Consider the following 25000-nt stretch of genomic DNA (forward strand, 5'->3'; position numbering starts at 1 on the left):
CAGCAGGAAAGCCATAATAAGCAAATTGGAAGAACTTTTAGAAAGTTCTGGTCCAGTTTTTATCTAGCTAGAGTGGGAACATTCTTAGTTCCCTTTTCTCCATATTTAGCCCAAAAATGCAGGTTTGGGGTATAGCAATAGTGTAGTATTTCTTAGCTTAATCCACTCTGCAAATATTTTTTAAAAATAATTATTTTATTTAACTTTATGATTTATTTAAATTTGACCAGAAAGGGATAGAGCGAGAGGTTGGAGAGAGAGAGAGAGAAAGCAAGCCGCCAGGTTCGGGACTTGAACTGTGAACCACGGTTGGCCTTGTGGGAGTCCAGTGCCCTTAACTACTGTGCCACCTGCTGGCCCCATATGCTAACTCTTTTCAGATGGAACTAATACAGAAAAAGAAATGAGATCCAAAAACATTTCAAGAAACCCCAGCTGGGGCGAAATAATGGAGCAGCGATAAAGCGCAATACTCCATGAGGCCTGACCCACATGGGAAAATTCCGGGTTTGCAGAGACCTCTCTAAATACTCTGGACACACATATGCCCAGGATCCAGGACAGGCTGAAGTTAGGGATAGATAGTGGTATCAGGGCACTCTTGGTGGTGCTGTTTATCCATCTCTCTCTCTCAGAAGAAATAAATAAACTTAAAAAAAATGAAGAAGGAAATCTTAGTCATTCAACTTTGCTGTCAGTTTTTTTTCTTTCTTTCTTTTTTTTTTTTTTAAGAGAGAGATTTTTGCTATAGGGTGCATATACTTGCTGTAGAGACAGAGAGACAGAAAACAAGAAATCACCCCTTAGGGGGGATGACCACATCACAGTCCCTTCTCCTCCATTCTCCCCTCAGGATTTTGGACTTGCATGCTCACATGCCTGGTGTGAGTTTTAAGCACCCGAATCTGGGACTTGAGTTCCCTTGAACTACCTGGGAGTCCAGCAATGTAACCATAACGCCATCTGCTGGTCCCTACTGACAATCTTTATAGCATTATATCGATTAATTTACTTAATTCTCTGGGTCTGTTTGCTGATCTTGAGTTTCTCATCTCCAAAATTTCTTTCAACCCTATATATCACATGTGACAGATCTTGTAAAGTTGAGTGACCTCTGAGAATAATATTAAGAATGCATGTTTTGGGGATTGTTGTATTTAGTTTCTTTTGTGGCATCCTTGGACAGAATCTACTTGACACATGTACACACTATTAAACATATCAGTAATGACAGGCCAGCAGGTGATGTAGTAGTTAAGGTGCTAGACTCCCACATGACATACCATGGTTGAGTCCTGGACCCCAGTGGCTTGAAATTCATGCTAGGCACATGAGTGTACATGCTGAAAATCCCCAGAGGAGATTGGAGGAGAAGGGATTGTGGTGTGATACAATGATAAAAGTTCTACTTGGATTGGTCTATAGCATCAAGACAATCCTAATCAAATTCTCAGATTTTTTTCTTTAATTACCAAACCGTTAATTCCATGTGGAAATGCACAGGTCTTGGGAAGTGTCAGAAAAGCTTTGAAAAAGAACATAGAGGACAGTGCTCTTTGATCTAAAGGTTCGCCATAAAACACAAAACTGTGGCATTGCTGTAAAATAGACGAATAAATTAGTGAAACAAGAAGGTCCAGGGGCCAGCAAGATGGCTGGATTTCACATGGCTGTATAGTTTGAGTCTTGGGCCTGGTAGCTTGAAAAACATGCCAGGCATATGTGCATGCCTGCCCAAAGTCATAAGAGGAAGATGGAGTAAAGGAATTGTGGTAAGTCCATCTTCCCTGGGAGGTGCTTTCTCACTCTCCCTTTCTTTGTCTTTCTGTGGTGAGTGTACACACTCTATGGCAAACATTGTTTTGTTTGTTTATTTGTTTCGGAGAGGTTTTTCTATAGGGCATGTGTGCTCACCAGAAAGAGAGAGAGAGACAAAGTGAGAAATCACCCCCCAGGGGAGATGGCCACACCTCAGTCCCTTCTCCTTCATTCCCCTCTTGGGATCTTGGGCACGCATGCACACGCACCTGGCGTGAGTTTAAGCCACAAGGTCCGGGACTCGAACCATGTTCGACTACATGGGAGTCCACCAACCTAGCCATTACGCCAACTGCTGGTCCTGCAAACATTTTTTTTTTTTTTAAAGAAAAAAGTAGTTACTTTTTTTGTTACTATTTTTAAATTTGCTGTAGGGCACATGTGCTCACCAGGGAGAGGGAAAGTAAGAAAGCAAGCTGCCAGGTCTGGGACTTGAACTACAGTCATCCATATGGGAATCCAGCGCCTTTGCCACCATCCTACCTACCGGTCCCCATATGATTGTGTTTTTTTTTTTTTTTTTTTTTTTGACAGAAATGCTAAAGGTACACTGTAAGGGGAGTCTTCAACAAAACTGCATTTTTGTGAGAAATAAAATTTACATATTTCTAGCTCATACCGTATAACAAACACAGAACAATTAACATCCTGGATCATAGATTTAAACATGAAAGCAAAAACTATGGAACTCTGTAGAAGAAAACAGAAAATTTTCACAACCGGGGATGGGCAAAGATTTTTAGTATACACAAAACATGACTCATAAAGGGAAAAACATTGGATTTCATCAAAATCAAGCTTCTGCTTTTATAGAAGACACCTCTGAAAAGGCAGCATACACACTGAAAGAAAACCCTTGAAAAACCTGTACCCGTCAAAGGACTTGCATACAGACAGAATCTCACCTAGTTTTTAGAAGCAGAAAAGATTCGAGCATCATTTCACAAATGTATGTGAATAGACTAACACCACTACATATTGGCAAGAATGTGGAGTTACTGGAATTCTTACCTATTGCTGATGGGAGTGTAAAATTGTACACTACTCTGGAAAACTCGGACAGTTTCTGAAAGTTAAACGTTTGCTTACCCTGTGACCCAGCAATTCCAGGAAAACTGAAAACAACAGCAATGTCGGTCAGCAGATGAGCGTGTAAACAAGTTGTAGCTCCATACAGCAGACACTGCAACAAAAAGGGACACGCTGACATGTGCAACAGCATGGATTAATGTCACAACTTGGTGAATAACAGGAGATAGACAGGAGTACGTACTGTATATCCACTTACGGAATCGTAGGAAGAATTTAGTCACAGAAGAGCAGGACTGTGGTTGCCTAGAGTTGGTGAGGGGAGGAATATTCTTTTATCTTGATTGTACTGATGTTTACATAGGGGTATACATTTGTTGAAATCTATAGAGCTATGTACTTAATGCATTTCGACTGTCAGTTATTTGTCAAAATCAGTTTAAAAATTTTTAAACGTTTTGATTGCAATTTGAAAATTCTTTGGTTGATAATCTCTATCTATTGTATATTTGATAATTGCTTGATAATTTTTTAAGTATCTAAGAACTATGGAAGTACAAAAATCACATTACCTCTTACATTCTAAAATTATGATATACTTTTGAAACCTAGACTGCGTAAATGGATGAAAGTTTTTCACGTGTAAGAAAAGATACATAAATGTATTTGACTGTATTCATATTTATTTCATAGTATGCTATTTCAGTTCTCTAATAATATTAATAAGGTGCTTTCTTTGCTTTGTTTATTGGTAGTCAAATTATTCTGTGAGAGTATGCATTTTAAACTGCTATTCTATACACAAGGTCCATAAAATTTGAGGATTTTGAGAGAGCTGCTTACGAAAGTTTTATTACTGCGCCCCCTGGTGGGTTTTAGTTCTCTTTTTGGGTACCATGAAAATGCAGACATTACCTTGGTAGGAGATGAATTTTACAAAAGATTTTAAAACTTATAAACTAATTTTATATAGAAAAACTTCTGTTGATAATACTATAAATTTTTCTTTGTGAGATATTTATGAGTTACTCAGTACGTGTTTCTCCATTGACAATTTGCCATGCTTGATGGCTTTTCAGGATACCTCTAAGATAGAGATTCTGAGACCACATATTAGAATAATATTTCCTAATAGTTATTATTCTATGATAAATTTCTAAATTTCTTGCCATTAAAAAAGTGATTGGAGAATTACCATAGTGAGGATAAGTGTGGAACATTCTTAGTGCTGTGAGAAATAATAGGGGCTGCAGGAGCTAGCCTGAAATGATACTTAAAGACCAAAGCTGGAGCAATTTGACTAACGAAGTGAATTATGGTAATACTGGATTTTAACATACAGAATAAATAATGACCACAAGCCCATGCTAAAGTGCATATTTGAAATAAACAGAGAAGGGCCTGGTTTTGTTTTTGTGTTTTATAGAAGCATTTCAGTAATGTACAAGAGAGGGAAAATCATTTTTAAGCAACTACCATAGTACTAAGCATTGTAGATAAGACCATTGGTAAGAGTTTGAAGAGAAAGGATAGTCTCAAGAGTATCTCCTGCCATGACACTTTTTAACTACAAAGGGAAAGATAATAGGTTTATAGTGGAGAAATCTGGCAGATGGGACCTTGGCCAAGTGGCCAAAGTTTACGTGCCTAGTTCTAAGACATACTGACGTTATGAACCCCTTGATATGGTGTGCCGAGGACATGTCATTGTTTGCATGGTGTTCTTGCCCCAGATGCCTAAATTCATTCTCATTATGAGAAGATGGCAACAAAATCAAACTGAAGGACATTTTATAATACAATGGATCAAAAGTTCCAGGTCATTAAAAATAAGGAAAGAAGTAAAAACTGTCACAAATTGGAGGAAATCCAAGAGAAATTACAAAAAGAAAGAAAGGAGAAGAGTCTCAGTGCCAACTGCTGGCATGGTGGTTTAAGGCAACTAGCTCCCACGCGGCCACCTAGGCAGTATTTGTCCTGGACCCGGAGTCCAGAAATCAGGCTGGGTGCAAGTATGTGAATACCCCAAGTCTGGAGAGGCGAACGGAGAAGAACGGATTGCTGTGTGGCCATCCCCTCTATGGGGGTTGCTTTCTTAGTCTCCCCTGGCCCCCCAGCAAGCCCTATAATACATTTTTTTTTAAAAGTCACAAAAATAATACCCCTCGGGCAGTATCCCTTAATGTTTACATCCCACGGAATTACAGTTCAGTTTCGAAAAGCAAGAAATTAACATTGGTAATATACTAATTTTTACTGGAAAAATAGTGAAATTTTAAAAATTCCTCTTTCTCAGGATTCTATCCAAGAGCCCACTTACCATTTAGTTATTTCTTTCAAAATATTATTTCTAGGAAAACTTTTAAAGTCTTGCTTTATTTTTTGTTGTTAAATCATTAATTGGTCTATTAATAGGTAGTAAATTATTTATAAAGTGGCTATTAAAAGAATTTCCTGAAGGATGATAGTTCTGTTTTTTTACTACACAATTATTAGGTCTTGGCTACAATTTGAAGAAAGTTTACTTTTCTCCCATTCTGTTTATTTTTCTTTCCATTCTAAGAAATTGCAAAGTTACCTAAAAGAACTTAGGGTTCTCTGAGCTGTTTTTACTTTTAACTCTAATAGTTGAGTGGCAGCTTGGTGTGTATGTGTTGATTATACTATGTTAAAAGCCACAGTCTTAGATTTCAGAATCTATCAGATTTTATCGAAAAATGAGGGAAATATACAAGGATACTTTAAAAATTCATGAAGAATGGAATTAAAGTATGAGTTTATTTTGACACAAAACCTTTTTGAAGTTTATGCATAGTTTTTCCATAAGATGCATTTTCCATGGACTCCTACATATAAAGGAAGATGATTTATATTTCTCCATTTGAAAGAGTTATGAATGAATATTTGACCTTCTCTCTACTGTTACGTAGCTCTAGTATTAATGTGCCCAGTTTAAAAAAAAAAAACTAAACTAAACTAAAATTTACTGAAGCTCTCTAAAAGCAAATTCTTAATCATTTTATCTGGTAACATTAATGAGATTCTTGAGGGACCAGCAGTTGGTGTAATGGCGATGTCGCTAGACTCCCACGTAGTCGATTGCGGTTTGAGTCCCGGACCCGGTGGCTTAAACTCACGCTGGGTGTGTGTGCGTGCGTGCCCAAGATCCCAAGAGGAGAATGTAGGAGAAGGGATTGCAGTGTGGCCATCCTCCCTGGGGGGTGATTTCTCGCTTTTTGTTTCTCTGTCTCTATCTTTCTGGCGAGCGCACACGCTCTAGAGCAAAAACCTCTAAAAAAAAAATACACACACACACACACATGCACACACATAAATATATATATATAAATGAGATTCTTGACATCACTTGTTAAAATGAGTTACCATCTAAATTTCACTGAAACCAGTCAGGAGTGTATTGATCTAGGTAATGTCTCAACAATTTAGTGTTTTCTATGGAAGGAATCCATCAAGTCCTGTTAATATTATATATTATAAATTTGAACTAAAAGATCTAAGCTTTTACTACCTTGCTTAAATTGTAAGTAATAGTATATATACGTGGCTTTGTAAGATTCTTCATATGTTGTCTGACATAGTTTTTATCTAATATGTAGGCATTTTCTGCTTTTGAGAAAAGTAGTCCTCCCAAAGGTACACTTCCAAAAAGCGGAAAAAATAACATGGGTTTCAACTGGGCACAACATATAAAAAGAGTATTTCTGAGTCACAAGATGAGTCAAGAGGGTGAGGCTTGTTTGTTTTTCCTTCTCCATCTCTTCTAAGGAAAGATGATCTTAAACAGTAAGAAAAAGAAAATCTTTGATGAAAGGTGGTATACCAAAAGTTGGAATTTGTCTTTCGGTGTTTAACTGGTTCTAAGTGCAGATCTGTGAATATACAGAAACATTTAATGATACTAACAACGTAGGTTTGATCTATTTTAGAGTTGTATGCCTAATTTGTGGGTAGATTGTTAAGTGCAGATCTTTTTTCTTTTTTCTTTTTTTTTTGAGAGGTTTTTGCTATAGGACACATGCACTTGCCAGAAAGACAGAGACAGAAAGACAGAAAGTGAGAAATCACCCTTCGGGGGGATGGCCACGCTGCAATCCCTTCTCCTACATTCTCCTCTCAGGATCTTGGGCATGCACGCACATGTGCCTGGCATGAGTTTATGCCACCAGGTCCGGGACTGGAACTGAGGCCGACTACATGGGAGTTCAGTGACATAGCCATTATGCCAACTGCTGGTCCTTTTAAGTCCTGATATTTTGATAATTGAAACACTGTGTAATATTTTAATATTCTGCTACACATCTAATCTACATTGCTAGCAAGTAGAAATGCTTGAATAACTGCTTGTTTGGTGACAGTAATGACAAAATTAATCACTTTGTTCAATGCTTAAAAGAATTATTTTTATGTTTTTTGTTTGTTTGTTTTTGGAACTTGCCTAAAGATGTATACACTTTCTAGAGAGAGAGAGAAGGAAGGAGATGGGTGGAGAAAGCAACCTCCAGGCAGGCTCCACGGCCTGGTGGTTAAGGATGCCAGATTCTACCTGGCCAATTACGCAGTTTGAGTCCCCAACTATGTGTCCATGTGTGCCCAAACTCTCAAAAGAAGGGAAAGATGGAAGAGAAGGGATTGCAATGTGACCATTCCCCATGAAGAGTGCTTTCACTTAACCCCCCTGTCCCTAGCAAGCAAATGCATCTTCTAACAAAAAACAAACAAAAAAGGAAGACAAAAGAAAAACAGCACTCCCTAATGGGGCATGGCTATAATTCAGTACTATCTCCATATCTTCACCCTGTCAGGATTTGGGGTGGTCATGTAACACAAGTGCTCAGAGAGCATGTACACTTGCCCAAGAGAAAAGAGACCCCCCACACCCATCATGAGTCCTGGTCATGCTACAGTCCTTTCTCCTCCATTTCTCTGTCCTGTCAGGATTTTTTACCGTGTTTTTGTACTGTGCCCACCGTGTTTCTCACACTGCCGGATCCAGGACTCAAACTGCTACTGGCCATTGAGATCTAGCCCTTAACCACTAGACCATGGAGCCAGCCCTACTATTTGTTTTGGAAAGATAGCTTTCTTGGATTTTTACTTTTTAAATTTTTTTTAAGAGAGATTTTTGCCATAAGGTGCTGGTGCCCGCTGGAGAGACAGAAAGCAAAAACTCACCCTCCAGGGGGATGGCTATGTTTCAATCCCTTCTCCATTCTCCTCTCAGGATTTTGGGCATGCATGCACATGTGCCTGGCGTGAATTCCAAGCTGCCAGGTCTGGAACTTGAACCATGTCCAGCCATATGGGAGTCCAGTGACGTAACCATTATGCCATCTGCTGATCCCATTCAAATTTAACTTTTAAAAAATATTCATGATTTTACTGTCCAAGCCAGCCATTTAAAACATGCTGGATATTTAGGTACAGATTCTGCTAGTTGCTCAGCTAGCCTCAATTAGATAGTTTGTGTGCACTGAGTATTCGCAGTAGTCTGTGTCTTTGTCATCATTGTAACTAACGGGAAGAAAGAGGAGAGAAGGACGAAATACACATTAGTGAACAGATACGTAAATGCCTTTTCAGTGCTGTTTTCAGGGCTTTTGCTAGAGAGAGAGTTAATGATACTAATAACTACAGAATATAAAATTAATTAACAGCCCTCTTTCTTTACCTAGAGAAAATTGGTAGGCATCTCAAAAAGAGAGTTCAGGTGAGGATATCCCAGCAGAAGGTATATAAAGAAGTGGAGGTGTGAAATTAATGCTGTAGCAGAGTTATACCAGGAACATTGTACCAAGAGCATTTAGCTTAAGAAAAGAAAATGGGAAGAGATAAAATGGACATTTAAATGGATATTAAATATTGTCAAGGACTTTTAGACTACATTAGGAAGCCACTAGAAATATTTTCACATGAGAGCTTATAATTTGGGGCTGAATTTGCCTTTTGGTAAGATTACCATTGGCAATGTAAAAAAGGTACACAGAACCACGTACATTTATGATTCCTCTATATTATTATCTGGTAATTATGTATGTATGTATGCACTTGTGTACACAGCTAGCCAGTCAGGCAGCCAGCCAGCCAGAGGGCCTGTGCTGTGCACTGGCTGAAGAGACAGAGAGAGAGCTGGAAAGTGAAAAAATACCCTCCATAGTGCATGGTCACACTGCAATCCCTTCTCCATTTCTTCTTTCAGGATTTTGGGCATGCACATACATGTGTCTGGCATGTTTTTTAAGCCACTGGGTTTGGGATTCGCACTGCTCAGCTGGTCATGTGAGATTCAGCCACCTTAACCACCACACAGCTGACTGGCCCTTTAATAGACAACATTCTAGGAACCAGCAGATGGCATAGTGGTTACATCACTGGACTCCCACGTAGTCGACCACAGTTGGAGTCCTGGACCCGGCAGCCTAAAAACTCACACTGAGCACGTTTGTGTGTGTGTGTGTGTGTGTGTGTGTGTCCAAAATCCCAAGGGGAGAATAGAGGAGAAGAGATTAAGGTGTGGCCGTCCACCCTGGGGATATATATGTTTATGGCACTACATTTCTGTCCTCTTCTCTTCATTAATATACAGTACAGAGGAAATAATCCTGATTTGTGAAATTACTGTTTGTGGAGACACTGTCTTTCCTTTTTCCACCTCTAAGATACTGTCTCTTACTGGGGCCAACAAGTTGCGTGGTGGTTAAGGCTCTGGACTCTCTTGTGGCTGACCATGGATCAAGTCTTGGACCTGATGGCTTAAAACTCAATGATGGGCGTGCATGCCCAAAATCTCGAGAGGAAAATGGAGAAGGGATTGTGGCATGGCCAAGCCCACCTGGGGAGTGATTCTTCCCATTCTGTCTCTCTGTCTCGCTCGCTCTCTCTCTCCAGAGAGCGCACGCACCCTATAGCAAAATTCTCTAGGAGAAAGAGAAAAGATATTGTCTATTATGTTCAGTTTTCCCTTCACTTTTTATGATCTGTTGTAAGTGTAGGGAGAACTAAAGATTGCAAGAAGAAAATAATAATTATGTGGTTTGTAGGTAAAATTAAGGGAAGCATAAGTGGGTAGGTCTTTAGTAAAATCTATAAACTTTGAGAAATTGTTCTGAATGGTTTGCTGGTTGGTGTGTGGTCAGGTAGTTTTACTTCAAATATTGGTGGCACTTTGATCAATAAGTTGCAAATACCTGCTATATGCAGTAACAGAACACCCACAAGAAAGCAGAGGACGCTGCCCTGAGGTGGAGGTGATAGTAACTAAGTAAGTGAAAAGTGTTTGTGGGACTTTCATCACATTTCTGCTTCTAAGAATGAGAGTATCTAGTTTCATAACAGAAAATGGGGAAATAAGATTTTAAGAAGGCTAACCCTGAAGTGTAGTGCTTAAGCACAGTGCATCAGGAGCCAACTCTCACATAGCTTACCACATAGTTCAAATCCCAGCCCTGGCGGCTTGAAAAACATGCCAGATGAGTGGGCATTTGTGCCCAAATCTTGACAGAATAAAGAAATGGAAGAGAAAGGATTGCGTCATGACATGACCCATGGGTGGGAGGGAGATAACTGCTGTCTCTCTGGCAAGTGCACTTGCTCTCTGGCAATTGTAGAAAAAAAATTTTTTTAAAAAGATTTATTTGAACATTTTGCTTTTATTCCATTAAAAATGAATACTCTTTAATGGAGAAATAAAGTGCTTTATACAGTTGATGTGTTTGTGAAGTGTACATTTGAATTTTTGATTGGTTTTAAATATATGTGTATTTTGCAGTTTGAAGATGTAGTATATGTGTTTCTGAAAACCCTCACATGCTGCAAAATACTGATACCTTGAAAATATACGGATGGCCGGATCACTCATCATGTAGCTTTGTAACAGAGCACTAGCATAAACAATAATGAATTTTAAAATACAAATACAGATGAACTCTGGCATTATTAAACACTATAGCTCATCGCTTAAGAGCCATAAAGTGGGCTCAGGTTCTTGAGCTCATTTGCTTGATACAAACTAGTTTTGTAAAAAGTAATAATGAAGCAGTGTATACAAATAGATTTGTGGACCTTAGAATAGTACAAGAGAAGTTGTCTTGGTGGCTTCTTTATCTGCACCCTCAGTGTTTACCAGGTAACACAGTGTTGGAAAACCTCGTGGTTCCTGAAGCCTGCTGAATACTTGCTATTATTTTCTCTAAGAGAAGGTAGCATTTCTTGTTTTAACCTTTTTTTGTTTGTTTGTTTGTTTTTTTTTGCTTTAACCTTTTTAAAAATGACTTCATAGTTAAGGTTTTTATTTTTAAAAAACTTTTAAAAGTTTTGCCAGAAAATGAGTGCAGTTAGTTGCCAGAGAGAGACCCACCCCGATGAGGAATGGTCATGCCCAAATCCCTTCTCCTCCGTTTCTCCATCCTGTTGGGATCCAAGCATGCATGCATTTGCACCTGGCGTGTTTCTCAAGCCTCTGGGTCTGGAATGCAAACCCTGATCTAGCCATGTGTGATCGAGCTGCTTTTAATCACCAAGCCACAGAACTAGTCTAGGCTTTCTTATTAATTTGAGAAAACTTGCCTCTGATTCCTTCATGTCTTACTGAGGAAATCCCTAGAACCAGGGACAGTTCTCTGTGCTCTCCTGCCAGCCTTCTTCTCTCCATCGATTATGTAAACTCATTCGTGCTAGAACAGCATCCTGTAGCTGTATTGTCTATTCTTCAGTAGTGCAGATTATCATCGCACCTTCATTTTAATACGTTTTTATATTTTGAAAATATATACTTAATTTTTAAGTTCTTGCAATGAGGATGTCATGAGTGTAAGCTGTCAAAACAGTTGTGTCTTTAATATTGTGGGCCATAATACAAGGGGTCTGTTAAGAGAGTTAGTGGGGGGGTTTGAGAAAGCATCCCCATGAGAAAGGCTGCACCACAGTCCCTTCTCTATTTCTCCCTCCTTTTGGGATTTTTGGTACACACAAACATGCCCAATGTGGTTTTCAAGCCACTGGGTCAAGTACTTGAACTGTGTACTCAGCCATGTGGAATCCAGCTGCCTTAACCACCACATCCCTGGTGGCCCAAATTTGGGGTGGGGGAGAGCCTTAAAAGTCAAGAAAAACATATTATGAGAAATTTATGCCTAGATTTCAAAAATTTTTTGCACCAAATTGTTTTGTATCAAAATAAATTTGGATGTTAATTCTATTTTCCGTGCACTTTGTGAAGTGCGCAATGTAGCATTCATTTTGTTAATTTAAAATATATTTGCAAAGGCCAGCAGGTGGTGTAGTGGTTAAGGCACTGGTCCCCCATATGTCTGACCTGGGCAGCTTGAAAATCATGCTGGGCATGTGTGCATACACGCATTCAAAATCCCAAGAAAACAGTATAGGAGAAGGGATTGTGGTGTGGCCATCACGCCTGCGGGATGATTTTTCACTTTCCTTCTCTGTCTCTTTGGTGAGCTACTCGTGCCCTATGGCAAAAACCTAAAAAAAAAAAAAAAAAAGGAAAAAGAAAAAAGTGTTTATATATATAAAAGCCATAGAAATGACATAATCTAGAAGAAAGTAAACCTTTTCAAGAACACACATGATAAAAGATTTGATACTGAATTTTTATGGACTACGTACAAATCAGTGCAAACATTTGTTAAATTGTTTAGCTACATTTTTTTCTTTCAAAGGGTTGAAAAGTGAATTTCATTTTTTCTATTTTTTTCTAATGTGTGTGTTTTGGGGGAGTTAAAATTACTTGTAAAAGTGTTTTTGGAAGAATATTTAAGAAAGTAGCAACATTGCCTCCTAGGAAGGGAATTGGATGTCTAGGAGTGGCACGGGAGGGAAACATTGAACTTTGGATACCCTAAGAATTTTGAATAATGAACTATTAGAAATAAAGTAAATTAAAATTTAAAAATAGAAAAGAAAAGAAAAGTGCATTGTTACAGAGCAGAGATTAATTTAGCTTATCTAGTAGGAGTTCTTATCATGGCCCTTGTAATCAGCTTAAGCATCGTCAGTCCTAAAACATCCTGGTACTGGGCACACAGTTGGCTGTATGTTATGGCAGGTGCAGACGAACAGAAAGGTAAACAATTAACAATATTATGATTTACTAAATTTATTAGAAGAAATTAGTGGACAGCATATATATATACACACACACACACATATATGTATATATAGTTCTTTTAATCAGATTAGAAACTAAACTATTGGATAGCTTAGTGAGGGTTTTTTCCTATAACAATCGTAAAATTATTCTTTAAAATCTTACTGCCTTTTTTTGTTTGCTTTCAGTCGATGCCGATGAAATTAAAAGGCTAGGAAAGAGATTTAAAAAGCTCGATTTGGACAATTCTGGTTCTTTGAGTGTGGAAGAATTCATGTCTCTGCCCGAGTTACAGCAGAATCCTTTAGTACAGCGAGTAATAGATATATTTGACACAGATGGGAATGGAGAAGTAGACTTTAAAGGTAAGAAAGTATTTTTATCTTTTTTAAGTCACAAGTTTATGTGTTGTAGTATTACAGCTCTTGTGTATAGACATCTGAAAGTCTAATTTTTCTTGAATATATATTTGATCATTATAATAACAAACTACATTAAAATCATAAAATATGTTGTATATGTACCTTAATAATCTTTACTTTTGATTCATAAATGGCCAATTTTTCCTCTTAGGCAATCTACCTTTCCCCAAGAAAAGATTTTAGTGCTTCTTTTATCTCGGAATATTAATCTCACTTGAAGGCAATCTATGGTATTAGAAGCTGTGTCTTATTTCATGCATCCTTTACTGAGTCAGCAGTAAATAATCTGTAGTAATAAGGTTGTGAGGATTGTCATAGAACAGGATTAATTTATTTTGGTTAGTCTAGATCTTGTAGTAGTACTTTCGCTAATACTAATATATATAATTTTATATTTTATTCTATGCTTATAAGTAAATAAACATTCTGTTTCTCTAGGGAATCATAAGTAGATTTTGATATTTCAATTTGAAAAACTGAATTTTAAGTGAAGGGATCTAAAACTTCGCTGTGTATCAGGCAGTCAAGAAAATTACCATTGTCAGGAAACTTGCAATAACATATTTAAACGATTCTGAATTTTCATATAAAAATGAAAAATTACCATTTTGGCCAAACAGTTCATAATCCTTTTTTTAAAAACTCCTTTCTGTAGTCATATTCCATGAGGAAAGGGGCTTAAATAGCCACCAGGTCTGGGACTTGAACTATAGTTGGCCATATGGAGTCCAGCAACATAATTGCTATAGCATCTGCTGGCCTCCAATTTGGCATTTTCAGTTTTAAACATTGCTAGTAATATTTTGTTTTGCAGCAAGGCAGTATCTTTAACTAAGTATATAAATACTGTTTTTTCTGTGTAGAAAGTTGGAAGTTCTAATTTGCAAACGTTTTTCATTATTCTTATTCAGAATTCATTGAGGGAGTCTCTCAGTTCAGTGTCAAAGGAGATAAGGAGCAGAAATTAAGGTGTAAGTATTTATGTTATCATTGACTTTATTCTCCACTGAACAGTACTAACATTCCATATTGGAATAGAAATGTCTTTTAAAATATTCTAAAAAATGTCTTTTAGTCCAGATCTTTAGATATAACAAAGTTTACGTTCTAGTGAAAATCATTTTTAAAAAATGTTTCAACTTAGTATATTTGAATAATGTGTCTATTCTTTTTAAAAAGTTGGATAGAAGAAAGTCAGAATTTCCTTCTACTGAAAATAGCCTTATAAACTAAATGGCTTGGGGGGGGGTGTCTTCAAAAAGTTCATGGAAAATGTGGAGTGTGAAAAATGTGTGCATGGATTTTAAAATGTTTGCACAAAAACCATCTTACTTTAATTCTATTTTTAAACAAGTTTTTAAAAATTCCTTTACATGTGACTTGGTTAAGAGATTTCTTTTTCCTTTTTTTTTTTTTTTTAATGAAAGTAGGAGGAAATGTTTTGAAGAATCTCTGAGGTTGGACTTGTTATTCCCAGTTTTGTTGCAGAAACTGAAGTTTAGTAAGATTAAATAAGTCACCACTGGCTACACAAATGAACCCAGTCAGTCTTGACTCCATAGCCCATATTCCTAATCAGCTGTTAAACTGTGCTTGCAGACAACTTCTATATTTAAGTAGAAACTGTCCTCATAATCATAATTCCAGATGTTTGGCAATTTACTGTTTTGTTTCTTTTTTATTTTTCCTGTTTAGACATATTCACTTGTAATTGCCATTGATTTTCCTTCCTGTCTTTTTAGTTGCTTTCCGAATCTATGACATGGATAAAGATGGCTATATTTCCAATGGGGAACTCTTCCAGGTGTTGAAGATGATGGTGGGGAACAATCTGAAAGATACACAGTTACAGCAAATTGTAGACAAAACCATAATAAATGCAGATAAGGACGGAGATGGAAGAATATCCTTTGAAGAATTCTGTGCTGTAAGTATAAACAAGTTGTTTCTTTGATTTTGAAAACACACTTTAAAAACCATTTAAAAGAAAATCTCTTTTAGGTATTTTTCCATAAACATTTATATAGTTTATTTTGCCTAATTGCCCTATATTCAAAATTTTGAAATGTGTTCTTCGTCGTAATTATTGATAAGTTATTATTTTCAAGAATTAATGTTCTCAGTGATTCTTTAATAAAAATAGAGGGACCAACAGACAGCGTAATGATTACGTTGCTGGACTCCCACATGGTTGGCTGCAGTTCAAATGCTGGACCTGGTGGCTTACAATGCACGCTGCACGCGTGTGAATGTGTGCCCAAGATCCCGATAGGAGAATGAAGGAGAAGGGATCGCGGCATGGCCAGGCACCCAGGGGGGTGATTTCTCACTTTCTGTCTCTCTGGTGAGTGCACTCACTTTATAGTGAAAATCTGTCTTGGGACTAGAACTGTTTCAGATTTTGGACTTTCTTGAGTTTGGGGAATTTTTGTGTTTTTTCTAAATAGAAAATTGGTGGTGATGAGACCAAGTCCAACTATGAATTTCATTTGTTTCATATATGCCATATACACGTTTCCTAAAGGTGATTTTATTTTATTTTTTATTTTTTTAGTATTATAATAGGGTGTGTGCACTCATCAGAGAGAGTCAGAGAGAGAGAGAGTGAGAAATCACCCCCCCGGGGGATGGCCACACCACAATTCCTTTTCCTTTCTCCTGGGGCTTTTGAGCACATACGTGCACGCTTCCAGAGTATTTCTTTTTTTTTTTTATTTCTTTTATTTAGCTTTTACATTTTTCCACAAACATTTACTTCACATATCAAAACATTTTTGCTCATACTCCATAGTTCTTGACAGTTAATAAACAACTTTCAGAATTTTAAAATACTGAATTTTAAAGATAAATGTTCAAAATATTTCTTATAATTTTGTATAATTTGTGACTCTATAACAACAGAGATAGTATGGTTTTAAATATTGTTGAGAAAATATTTACATCATAGCTACTCAAATTGTTGAAAAGCAAATGCCCAGCACACTAGTCACACATGAACCTTCTTGAGTTAGCGCTGCCCACCAAGTATTCTGTGATAGACTATCTGCTAGCAAAGATCAGTCTCTTTTTCTTCCTTCAATGTCTTTCTCAAGATAACCCTCTGGTGTGGTTGCTCTTTTGTAATCACTGCTCATTACAATGCTGGGCTGGAAAAATTCAGGTTATTTTATGCTATAAATTCTTTCATATATCTTCTCTAATCCTCTCTGCCAGGCAGAACTATTTATGATGCCAGACCATCTTTCTAAGAGCTTCTGTTGACTTACATGAGGTCCACCTTAGTTCCATGGTTTCCTGATTAATCTTCAGATATGACCTTCCAATCAAAGCCCTATCCAATAATGAGTATTTCCAATTTCTGATTCAATGCAACAAACATTATTAAACTTATACAAATAACACTCCTGCCACAAAATAAGAATACTCCCAAATATTTTCCAATTCCAGAGGGGTCAGGAAGGAAGAAAAGTTTGTTTCCATTTAAAGAAACAAACAAGAAAAGTATTTTAACAAATTGCTGATTCTATCAACAACTCAGAAGAAAGTAAAATGCTTAAATTGGGAAACAAAGCATAGTTTTAAAAAAAAAATCAGTAGGGACCAGCAGGTAGCGTAATGGCTGTGTCGCTGAACTCCCATATAGTTGACTGCAGTTCGAGTCTCAGACCCAGTAACTTAAACTCACACTGGGCATGTGTGCGTGTATGCCCAGGATCCCGAGAAGAGAATGAGGAGAAGGGATTGCAGCGTGGCCATACCCCCAGGGGGTGATTTCTCACTTTCTGTCTCTCTGGCGGGTGCACACGCCCTATAGCAGAAACCTTTCCAAAAATAAACAAACAAAAAATCAGTAATGTTTTACTCAAAAGTCATAAAATTCTATTTCGCCAGTTCAGTCTTGTGTTCAAACTCTCTTCTGCTGAATATGCAGTATTACTGTGTTCCAATCTTTTCATTTAAATCCTGGAAGGTAACATGTTATTATTGATATTTCTTGTCCCTAGCATTAATTTGGTCATTTTCTTGGTTGCTTTTTTTTCTCTTATTTCTTTTTTTAAAATCATTTATTTATTTAATTTGTTATTATTATTATTATTATTTTAATTTGACCAGAGAGAGGCAGAGAGAGAAAGGGAGAGGGAGAAAGCAAAGCACCAGGTCTGGGACTCAAACCATGGTTGGCCATGTGGGAATCCAGCACCTTAACCACAATGCCACCTGCTGGCCCCTTCTTCTCTTATTTCTTTATCTGTCTTTAGTTTTCCTGGTAGAGTACTCCTTTCAGAACTTCTTGAAGAGTGGGTCTGCTGTTAGCAAATTCTTTCAGGTCTTGTTTTTCTGAGAATGTTTTTATCCTTTCCCTTTCTGTCTCTGGCAAGTGCACACGCCCTATAGCAGAAACCTTTCCAAAAATAAACAAACAAAAAATCAGTAATGTTTTACTCAAAAGTCATAAAATTCTATTTCGCCAGTTCAGTCTTGTGTTCAAACTCTCTTCGGCTGAATATGCAGTATTACTGTGTTCCAGTCTTTTCATTTAAATCCTGGAAGGTAACATGTTATTATTGATATTTCTTGTCCCTAGCATTAATTTGGTCATTTTCTTGGTTGCTTTTTTTTCTCTTATTTCTTTTTTTAAAATCATTTATTTATTTAATTTGTTATTATTATTATTATTATTTTAATTTGACCAGAGAGAGGCAGAGAGAGAAAGGGAGAGGGAGAAAGCAAAGCACCAGGTCTGGGACTCAAACCATGGTTGGCCATGTGGGAATCCAGCACCTTAACCACAATGCCACCTGCTGGCCCCTTCTTCTCTTATTTCTTTATCTGTCTTTAGTTTTCCTGGTAGAGTACTCCTTTCAGAACTTCTTGAAGAGTGGGTCTGCTGTTAGCAAATTCTTTCAGGTCTTGTTTTTCTGAGAATGTTTTTATCCTTTCCATATGAAAGATAATCTTGCCGGGTATAGTATTCTTGGTTGAAACTGTTTTTCACTTAACACTTGGAATATATTTTCCCATTCTTTCCTTGCTCAGGTTATTTCTAATGAGAAGTCAGAGGTTAGCCTGATTGGATAACCTTTATAAGTAACCTGACATTTCTCTCTTGCCAATTTTAGTATTTTGTCTTTGTCTATAGATTTGACCAGTCTGGCTATGATGTGCCTTGGAGAAGATCTTCCTGGGTTGATTCTATTGGGGATCCTTTGTATTTCTTGTCTAGATATTTGCATGCCTCTCTAGATTTGGAAAGTTTTCTTTCAAGATTTCTTGGAATAGATCATCAATGACTTATTAGTTTCCTCACCTTCTAGGATACCAATAATCCAGATGTTTGGGCGCTTAACGCTATCTAGTATTTCTCGTATAGTATTCTCATTTTGGGGGGTTGCTTTCTCAGTTTTTTTTGGCTGTTTTTTCTAGATCAGAGGTTTTGCCTTCCACATCTGAAATTCGATTTTCTGCATAGACTAATCTGCTTTTATCCAGAGTATTTCTCAAGCTCCTGGGTCCAGGACTTGAATTGCATAGTTGGCCATGTGGGATCCAGCTTCCTTAACTACCATGCCACTGGCCGGCCCTGCAGTATTTTGTTTTGATTGTGACCCTTCACATGAGGCTCGATGTAAAATTTTTCATGTCATGTCAGTTTCCAAAAAGTTGCAGATATTGGAGCATGTTAGATAGAGTTCAAGTTTTCAGATAATGGATGTGCAACTTGTACTAGTAAGTTTTATTTACTGTTGGTAGTCCTCCCCCACATCACATAGAGGTTATATTCTTAAGGTTCATTAAAAAATATGTTTTGAAAATGCTATTTCGAGAAATATGTGTTCATGAATTTCAACCAGGAATAGAAATTGCCTTCAGGAGGAGAGTCCCGATCCATCTTAAATGCTCAGCTAGACAGTATAAATGGTGATAGTTTTTCCCCGAAAGAATTATAGTATTTAACTTTATTTATTTATTTTAATTTGACCAGAAAGGGGCAGAGTGAGAGAGAGAGGGAGAGTGAGAAAGCAAACCACCAGCTCTGGGACTTGAACTATGGTTAGCCATATGGGAGTCTCGTGCTGTTAACCCCCATGCCACCTGCCAGTCCCTAAATGGGAATTTTCTCCCCGCCTCCTTTTCCAAGCTATTGACGGGTAGTTCTTGTGTAGTGAGGCAGGGTGTTTTTGCAGAGACAGGAGTAGTAGTTACAGGGAGCTGTAGAGAACTGTAGCTAGAAACTGGGGCAGCAGTGTCCCTTCGCCGTTGACTGCCTTTCTGCAGTTGGACCCAGGGTATGGCCACCACTCATTGCTTCCAGACAGCAGTACAGCCACTTAGCTTCTTCTCTGTACTTCTGTCGTTAAAGCCAAGGTCTTAGCTTTCTGACGTATGATAAGGACTTTTAACTGCAAACTTAGCAATACTGCAGAATACTAGAGCAGCCAGAGTAGAAGCAGAAACAACCAAAAGTTTTTTGGTTTTTCAGTCAGTCATGAATAGACGTGTTTTTTGTTTTGTTTTGTTTTGTTTTGTTTTGTTTTTAATTGCTAGAGGACATGTGAGCTCACCAGAGAGGGAGGGAGGGAGAAAGAACTCCCCAGTGGGGCGTGATCATGCTTCAGTCTCTCATATTTCTCCATCCTGTTGCGGATGGATGCTTCCATAGGAAGGCTTTCCTCCTCCATTTCTTTTCATTTTTAATTTAAACCACAGTGGGCAAAACAGGTGACTTTGATAATTTTATGTTATGGAGAGAAATACATGGCTACTTTGGCACTTGAGTGGAAGTTTTGCCCTTTAAGCATCTTTCTTCATTGCAAAGGAATAACCGTCTTTGCATTTTATTTTAAAAAGTATGGTGGTGCTCTAGTGTACAGAATAGGCTACATCTTTTCAGAAGAGTTAAATAGGTTCAGGACTCGAGATTCTGAGTGAACTGCTTCCCGATGGTACTGCAGCACAAGCTTGCTATCCGTCCCGTGTCTCCGCCTTCACCGTTGCCAGAGATCATTGACGGAATCTCATGGATGGGCATAGGGCTGACTGTGACATGAGATCAGGTTAGTAGGTGGCACCGTAGACAAGGGCCCATTTTTAAGAAAAGGAAAGAGAAGAAATCCCATGCCTTGGGCGAAATAAAGCAAATGAAAAACTGTTGACTAGAGTGGTATAGATGAAGACTGCTTGCATTTAGTAAATATAAAATGTATCTATAACTTATCAGGTAAAAGGAAATTAAAGCATATCTATAAATATATAGATGATGCTATACTGAAAACATAGCTGAAGTGTTGAGTTTATTTAACAGTATTTGTCATAAATTGCCTTTTCTTATATTTTTGAGGGCTGTAGTCCCATGGATGGAAAAATCATGTTTGTTTTCTGTTTAAAACCAACTTTTCTAAACATTAAGCATGTCAATAACTTTGACTTCATCGAGTTTGTTTTATTATGACTTCTCAAGCTATAATAGGACAAAAGACTGGAAACATTATTTTTAAAGATTACATACCGGTTCTGCCTGTAGCTCAGTAGTTAAACTGAATCCCACATGGCTGACCATGGTTTGAATTGTAGCCCTGACAGCTTGAAAAACATGCTGGGTGCTTGTGCACGTGTGCCACAGATTCTAGTGGGCTGGAGGGATGGGAAAAGGTTGTAGCATGACCATGCCTCGTTGCAGAGTATTTAACATAGACATATACATGTTCAGTCAATCACTTATAAAATGTATATGTCTATGTTAAATACTCTGCAAATTTTAAACACGCATATAGTACGTGATTTTATTTTCTTTTTGAATTGCCAGAGGGTGCATGTGCTCACCAGAAAGAAAATCCTCCACTCCTGCAACGAGGCATGGTCATGTCTGTCTGGCGAGCATATGCGCCCTATAGCAAAAACCTCTCAAAAAAAAAAAAATAATAACAGCAAAGAAGATAACAGCCATATTTGGTAAATCAGAAAGTTGAGTGGTTAACGTAATAGACAGGAGAAAGGGCAACTCTGAGCTGTCCACTTGGAAGTCTGTGCAGCAGCCAGATATTGGTGGCATGAGTTAACTCTGAAAGTGAAGGCGAAGGTGAGGCTGAAAGCAGGAGGACTTGTTAGTCTGTTTAAGAAATAACTGAAATGATAGCTCTCTTTCCTACTTTGTTCACCTGGGCAGCTACCTCTCCTTCACCCTAGGAGGATATTGGGGAAGTCTTTAGCCTGGGAAACTTGAGGTATTTATGAGGTGTGTTTGTGTTGGGAGTTAAGTGAAAGTGAGCGTATTTACACATCAACACCTCTAGCCTTCTCCTAGGACCAGACTTCCTCCCTCCAAAAGTGGCATTTGTACCCTTCAGGCAAGAGCTGGGAAGAGCCTCTTTGAGAAATCATATCTCTGCAAAGAAATGATCCCACCAGATCTGTGGGACTGTGTAGCTTGCAGTCAACAGCCCTGCCATGTACACAGGTTCCGGTGCCCTTTCCTCAGAGGCAGAGCCAAGGATCACCAAACCTGATTAGAAACAGAAGAAACCAAGCCCAAAAAGAAGCTTGGAAGTAACAGGTTAGACAGGGCAGTAACAACCTCATAGGTGAAACAAAGCCTGCCATTATTATCCTCAGGGATATAATATATTGAATCCTTGAAATAAAAATTGGGTAATAGACAAAAGGGCTTTTATAAATTTAAATTTAGAGGTCCATTAGAGGAGCTATAATACCTGAATATTAGGGGTTCCAGAAAGAAATGAAGGTAAGGAGGTCATCAGATATGAATTAGGAAGATACCTCAGAACCAAAAGTAATGTGTTGCCTGACTGAGCGCTTTACTGAGTACTCAGCATAGGATATAAAAATAATCTGGACCTAGGCGTGTGGTCATAAACTTTCAGCTGGGACAAAGAGAAGGTTCGTTCTACACACTTCCAAAGAGCTAGGGTTGTGGGTGGTGGAGTCAGAGAAGGAAGGGCTCCATGGAAAGTCAAGAATCGTAATTATACCAGGTTCCTCAGTAGCAGAGTGGGAAACCAGAAGACAGTGAAGCATGGCTTTTGTAGTTCTCAGGGACTGAGATCTTGTTTCCTACCTAAAACTCCCAACGAGCTTAATTAGACAGTCGAATAAAAACACTTCAGTTACCTAAGATTGAAGACTACTGTAGGATGTGATCCCACTAGTATAAGGCTGTGAATTTAAAAAGAAGGTAACGTTGGATCCAGGAAGCAAAGGATCCAGCATGCGAGAGGAGAAGGCGGTTTCTAGATGGCTGTGAAGGGAGATGCAGAGATGACAGGCAGAGAGACTGAGCAGTCCTGAAGTGGAGGCCAGAGGGCCCAAAGAGTGCTTCCAGGTAATAAAGTGGATAGAAGCACTTAGTACATATCTTTGAATGTATTCAGAGCAAAACCGAGGGATCGGATGAATAATAAATACATAGAAGACTCAGCAAAGGAAATGCTCAGGCAGTTATTAGATGTAGAGAAACAAACGTGCAGGAAAAGAAGCCTAATTGTAGTGCGCAGTTCCGTCCAGCTGTAAATAGTATTTGGTACTCGACGCAGTGCACAGTGCTGACTTTCTGTGTAGTCAAGGTCCAGCCATCGGAGGACAGAGCGGGCGTGTGTGCGGGGTGGGAAATAGAGAAGAGAGGAGTGTGTGAAAGCGAAATCTTCATCTTCTGCGGTGGGAAGTCAGTGGCTAATGGCTTTAAAATCCAGAAAAGTCAATGTAAGGAGTGTTACTTGGAGACCTAGGGGTTCAGAGTGAAAAGTTCACCAGGAAGTTTTCAGTGATTATCTCTGTGTGGAAGGAAATAGTGAGAGCAGGATGAGGAACTGTGGTTTTCATAGTAGGTAACAGCAGAAGCAGTTGGCTCTTTACATGTCTTATTTTTTCAATTTGAAAAACTTAAGAGTTTAAATTTTAAGGGTATACAGATACATCTGTACACAACATGGATTAATCTCACAAACATGATGTGGGGTGAAAGATGCCACGGAAGTGATGCCATTTATAAAACTGCACACGAACAGAGAAGACTAGCCCATGATAGTAAGTCAAGATGGCAGCTCCCTGTAGGGGGTGTGCTCGGGTGAGAGGAGAGAGGAGGGGACGTGCTGGTGTCTGGAAGGGGACCATAGAGGAGTTCTGTAACCATTGCCTGGGTGCTGGTTTCTTGAGTTTTCAGTGTGGACATTGATGATTTTTTTATGCATTCTGTTTATATATGCTCTTAATAAAACACTCCTTCAAAATCATACAGATGATTAAAACTTTTAGATTATCACGTTAATATTCACTGAGATATATATTTGACTCAATGGGAAAATAATGTGTAGAAAATTTTGTTTGGTACTTTAAAATACTTTCCAGAATAGACCGACAGTGAAGTATGTATCTGTTTTTCAGGACAATGTTTATGGTAAAATCTGGTTATTATTTAAACTACCAGAGTAAGCATCAACAAACTACACAGCTAGCTAGTCCAGCCCATGACCTGTTTTTGTAAGTTTTTGAGATAATACTTTTTATATCATATTCATCTTTAATTATCAGAAGGTGTGTGCTTTTGCCTGAGAAAGAAAGGGAGAAAGAAAGCACTCCCCAGTGGGGCGTGGTCACACTGCAGCCCAGTCCTCTTTATTCATTGCTCTGTCCTGCCAGGATTTTGGACAGGCACACGTCCACACAAGACCTGTATGTCTTTGAGCCCCTGGGGCTGGGATTAGAACTGCTCCCAATGTGGGGTTACAGCTTCCTAATGCACTGCACTTAACCACTGTGCTACAGAGCTGGCCTCAATTTTATACACTTTTAAAGTGCTGTTTTAAAAAAAGAAGCAAATGCAAATAATAAAAATAAACTAAATTTGGACTACAAGGCCTAAAATATTTGCTACCTAGTTCTTTTCTTTTTTTTTTTTTTGTGGTAGTGGGCGGGGGAGTTTGCTATAGGGCGTGTACGCTCACCAGAAAGACACACAGAAAGCGAGAAATTACCCCCCCCCCAGGGCGGATGGCCACTCCACAACCCCTCCCCTCCATTCTCCTCTCGGGATCTTGGACGCCTGTGCACATGTGCCCGGTGTGAGTTTAAGCCACTGGGTCCGGGACTCTAATCGCGTTCGACTACATGAGAGTCCAGTGACATAGCCATTATGCCAACTGCTGATCCCTACCTAGCCCTTTTCATAACAAGTTTGCTGACCCTGCATAAAATATAAAGCTTGGGGCCAGCAGGTGGCCTGGTGGTAGCCAACCATGTTTTAAGTCCTGGGCCTAATGGCTTGCTTTCTCACTTTCCCTCTCTCTCTTTCCTCTGTCTCTGATAAAACTAGAAAATAATAATAAATAAAGTTAATTTTTTTTTTTAAGAGAGATTTTCAGTACAGGGCATGTGTACTCACTGGGGAATCAGAGAGAGAGAGAGACAGAAAGTGAGACATCACACCTGGGGGGATAGCCACACCACAGTCTCTTCTTCATTCTCCTCTTGGGATCTTGGGTGGGCACTTTCACATATATGTGCCTGGTGAGAATTTGAAGCCACCAGGTCCAGGACTCAAATTGTGGTCGGCCATCTGGAAGTCCCAGCAACGTAACCATTACATCATCTCCTGGTC

The 25000-nt window shown here is 38.5% G+C and overlaps 1 protein-coding gene across 2 annotated transcripts in view; it reads left to right on the plus strand.

Moving 5' to 3' along the window:
- Window positions 1-25000, plus strand: part of PPP3R1 (protein phosphatase 3 regulatory subunit B, alpha) — an 83845-nt gene that overhangs the window by 57474 nt on the left and 1371 nt on the right. For both annotated transcript variants that reach the window (XM_006151298.2, XM_006151299.1), the window contains 3 exons: window positions 13159-13335; window positions 14304-14363; window positions 15135-15319. In XM_006151298.2, coding sequence (XP_006151360.1) covers window positions 13159-13335; window positions 14304-14363; window positions 15135-15319 — 422 coding nt within the window. The remainder of the gene's footprint in view (window positions 1-13158; window positions 13336-14303; window positions 14364-15134; window positions 15320-25000) is intronic.

This window comes from Tupaia chinensis, unplaced genomic scaffold (assembly GCF_000334495.1).
Source record: "Tupaia chinensis unplaced genomic scaffold, TupChi_1.0 Scaffold000316_1, whole genome shotgun sequence".
NCBI lineage: Eukaryota > Metazoa > Chordata > Mammalia > Scandentia > Tupaiidae > Tupaia > Tupaia belangeri.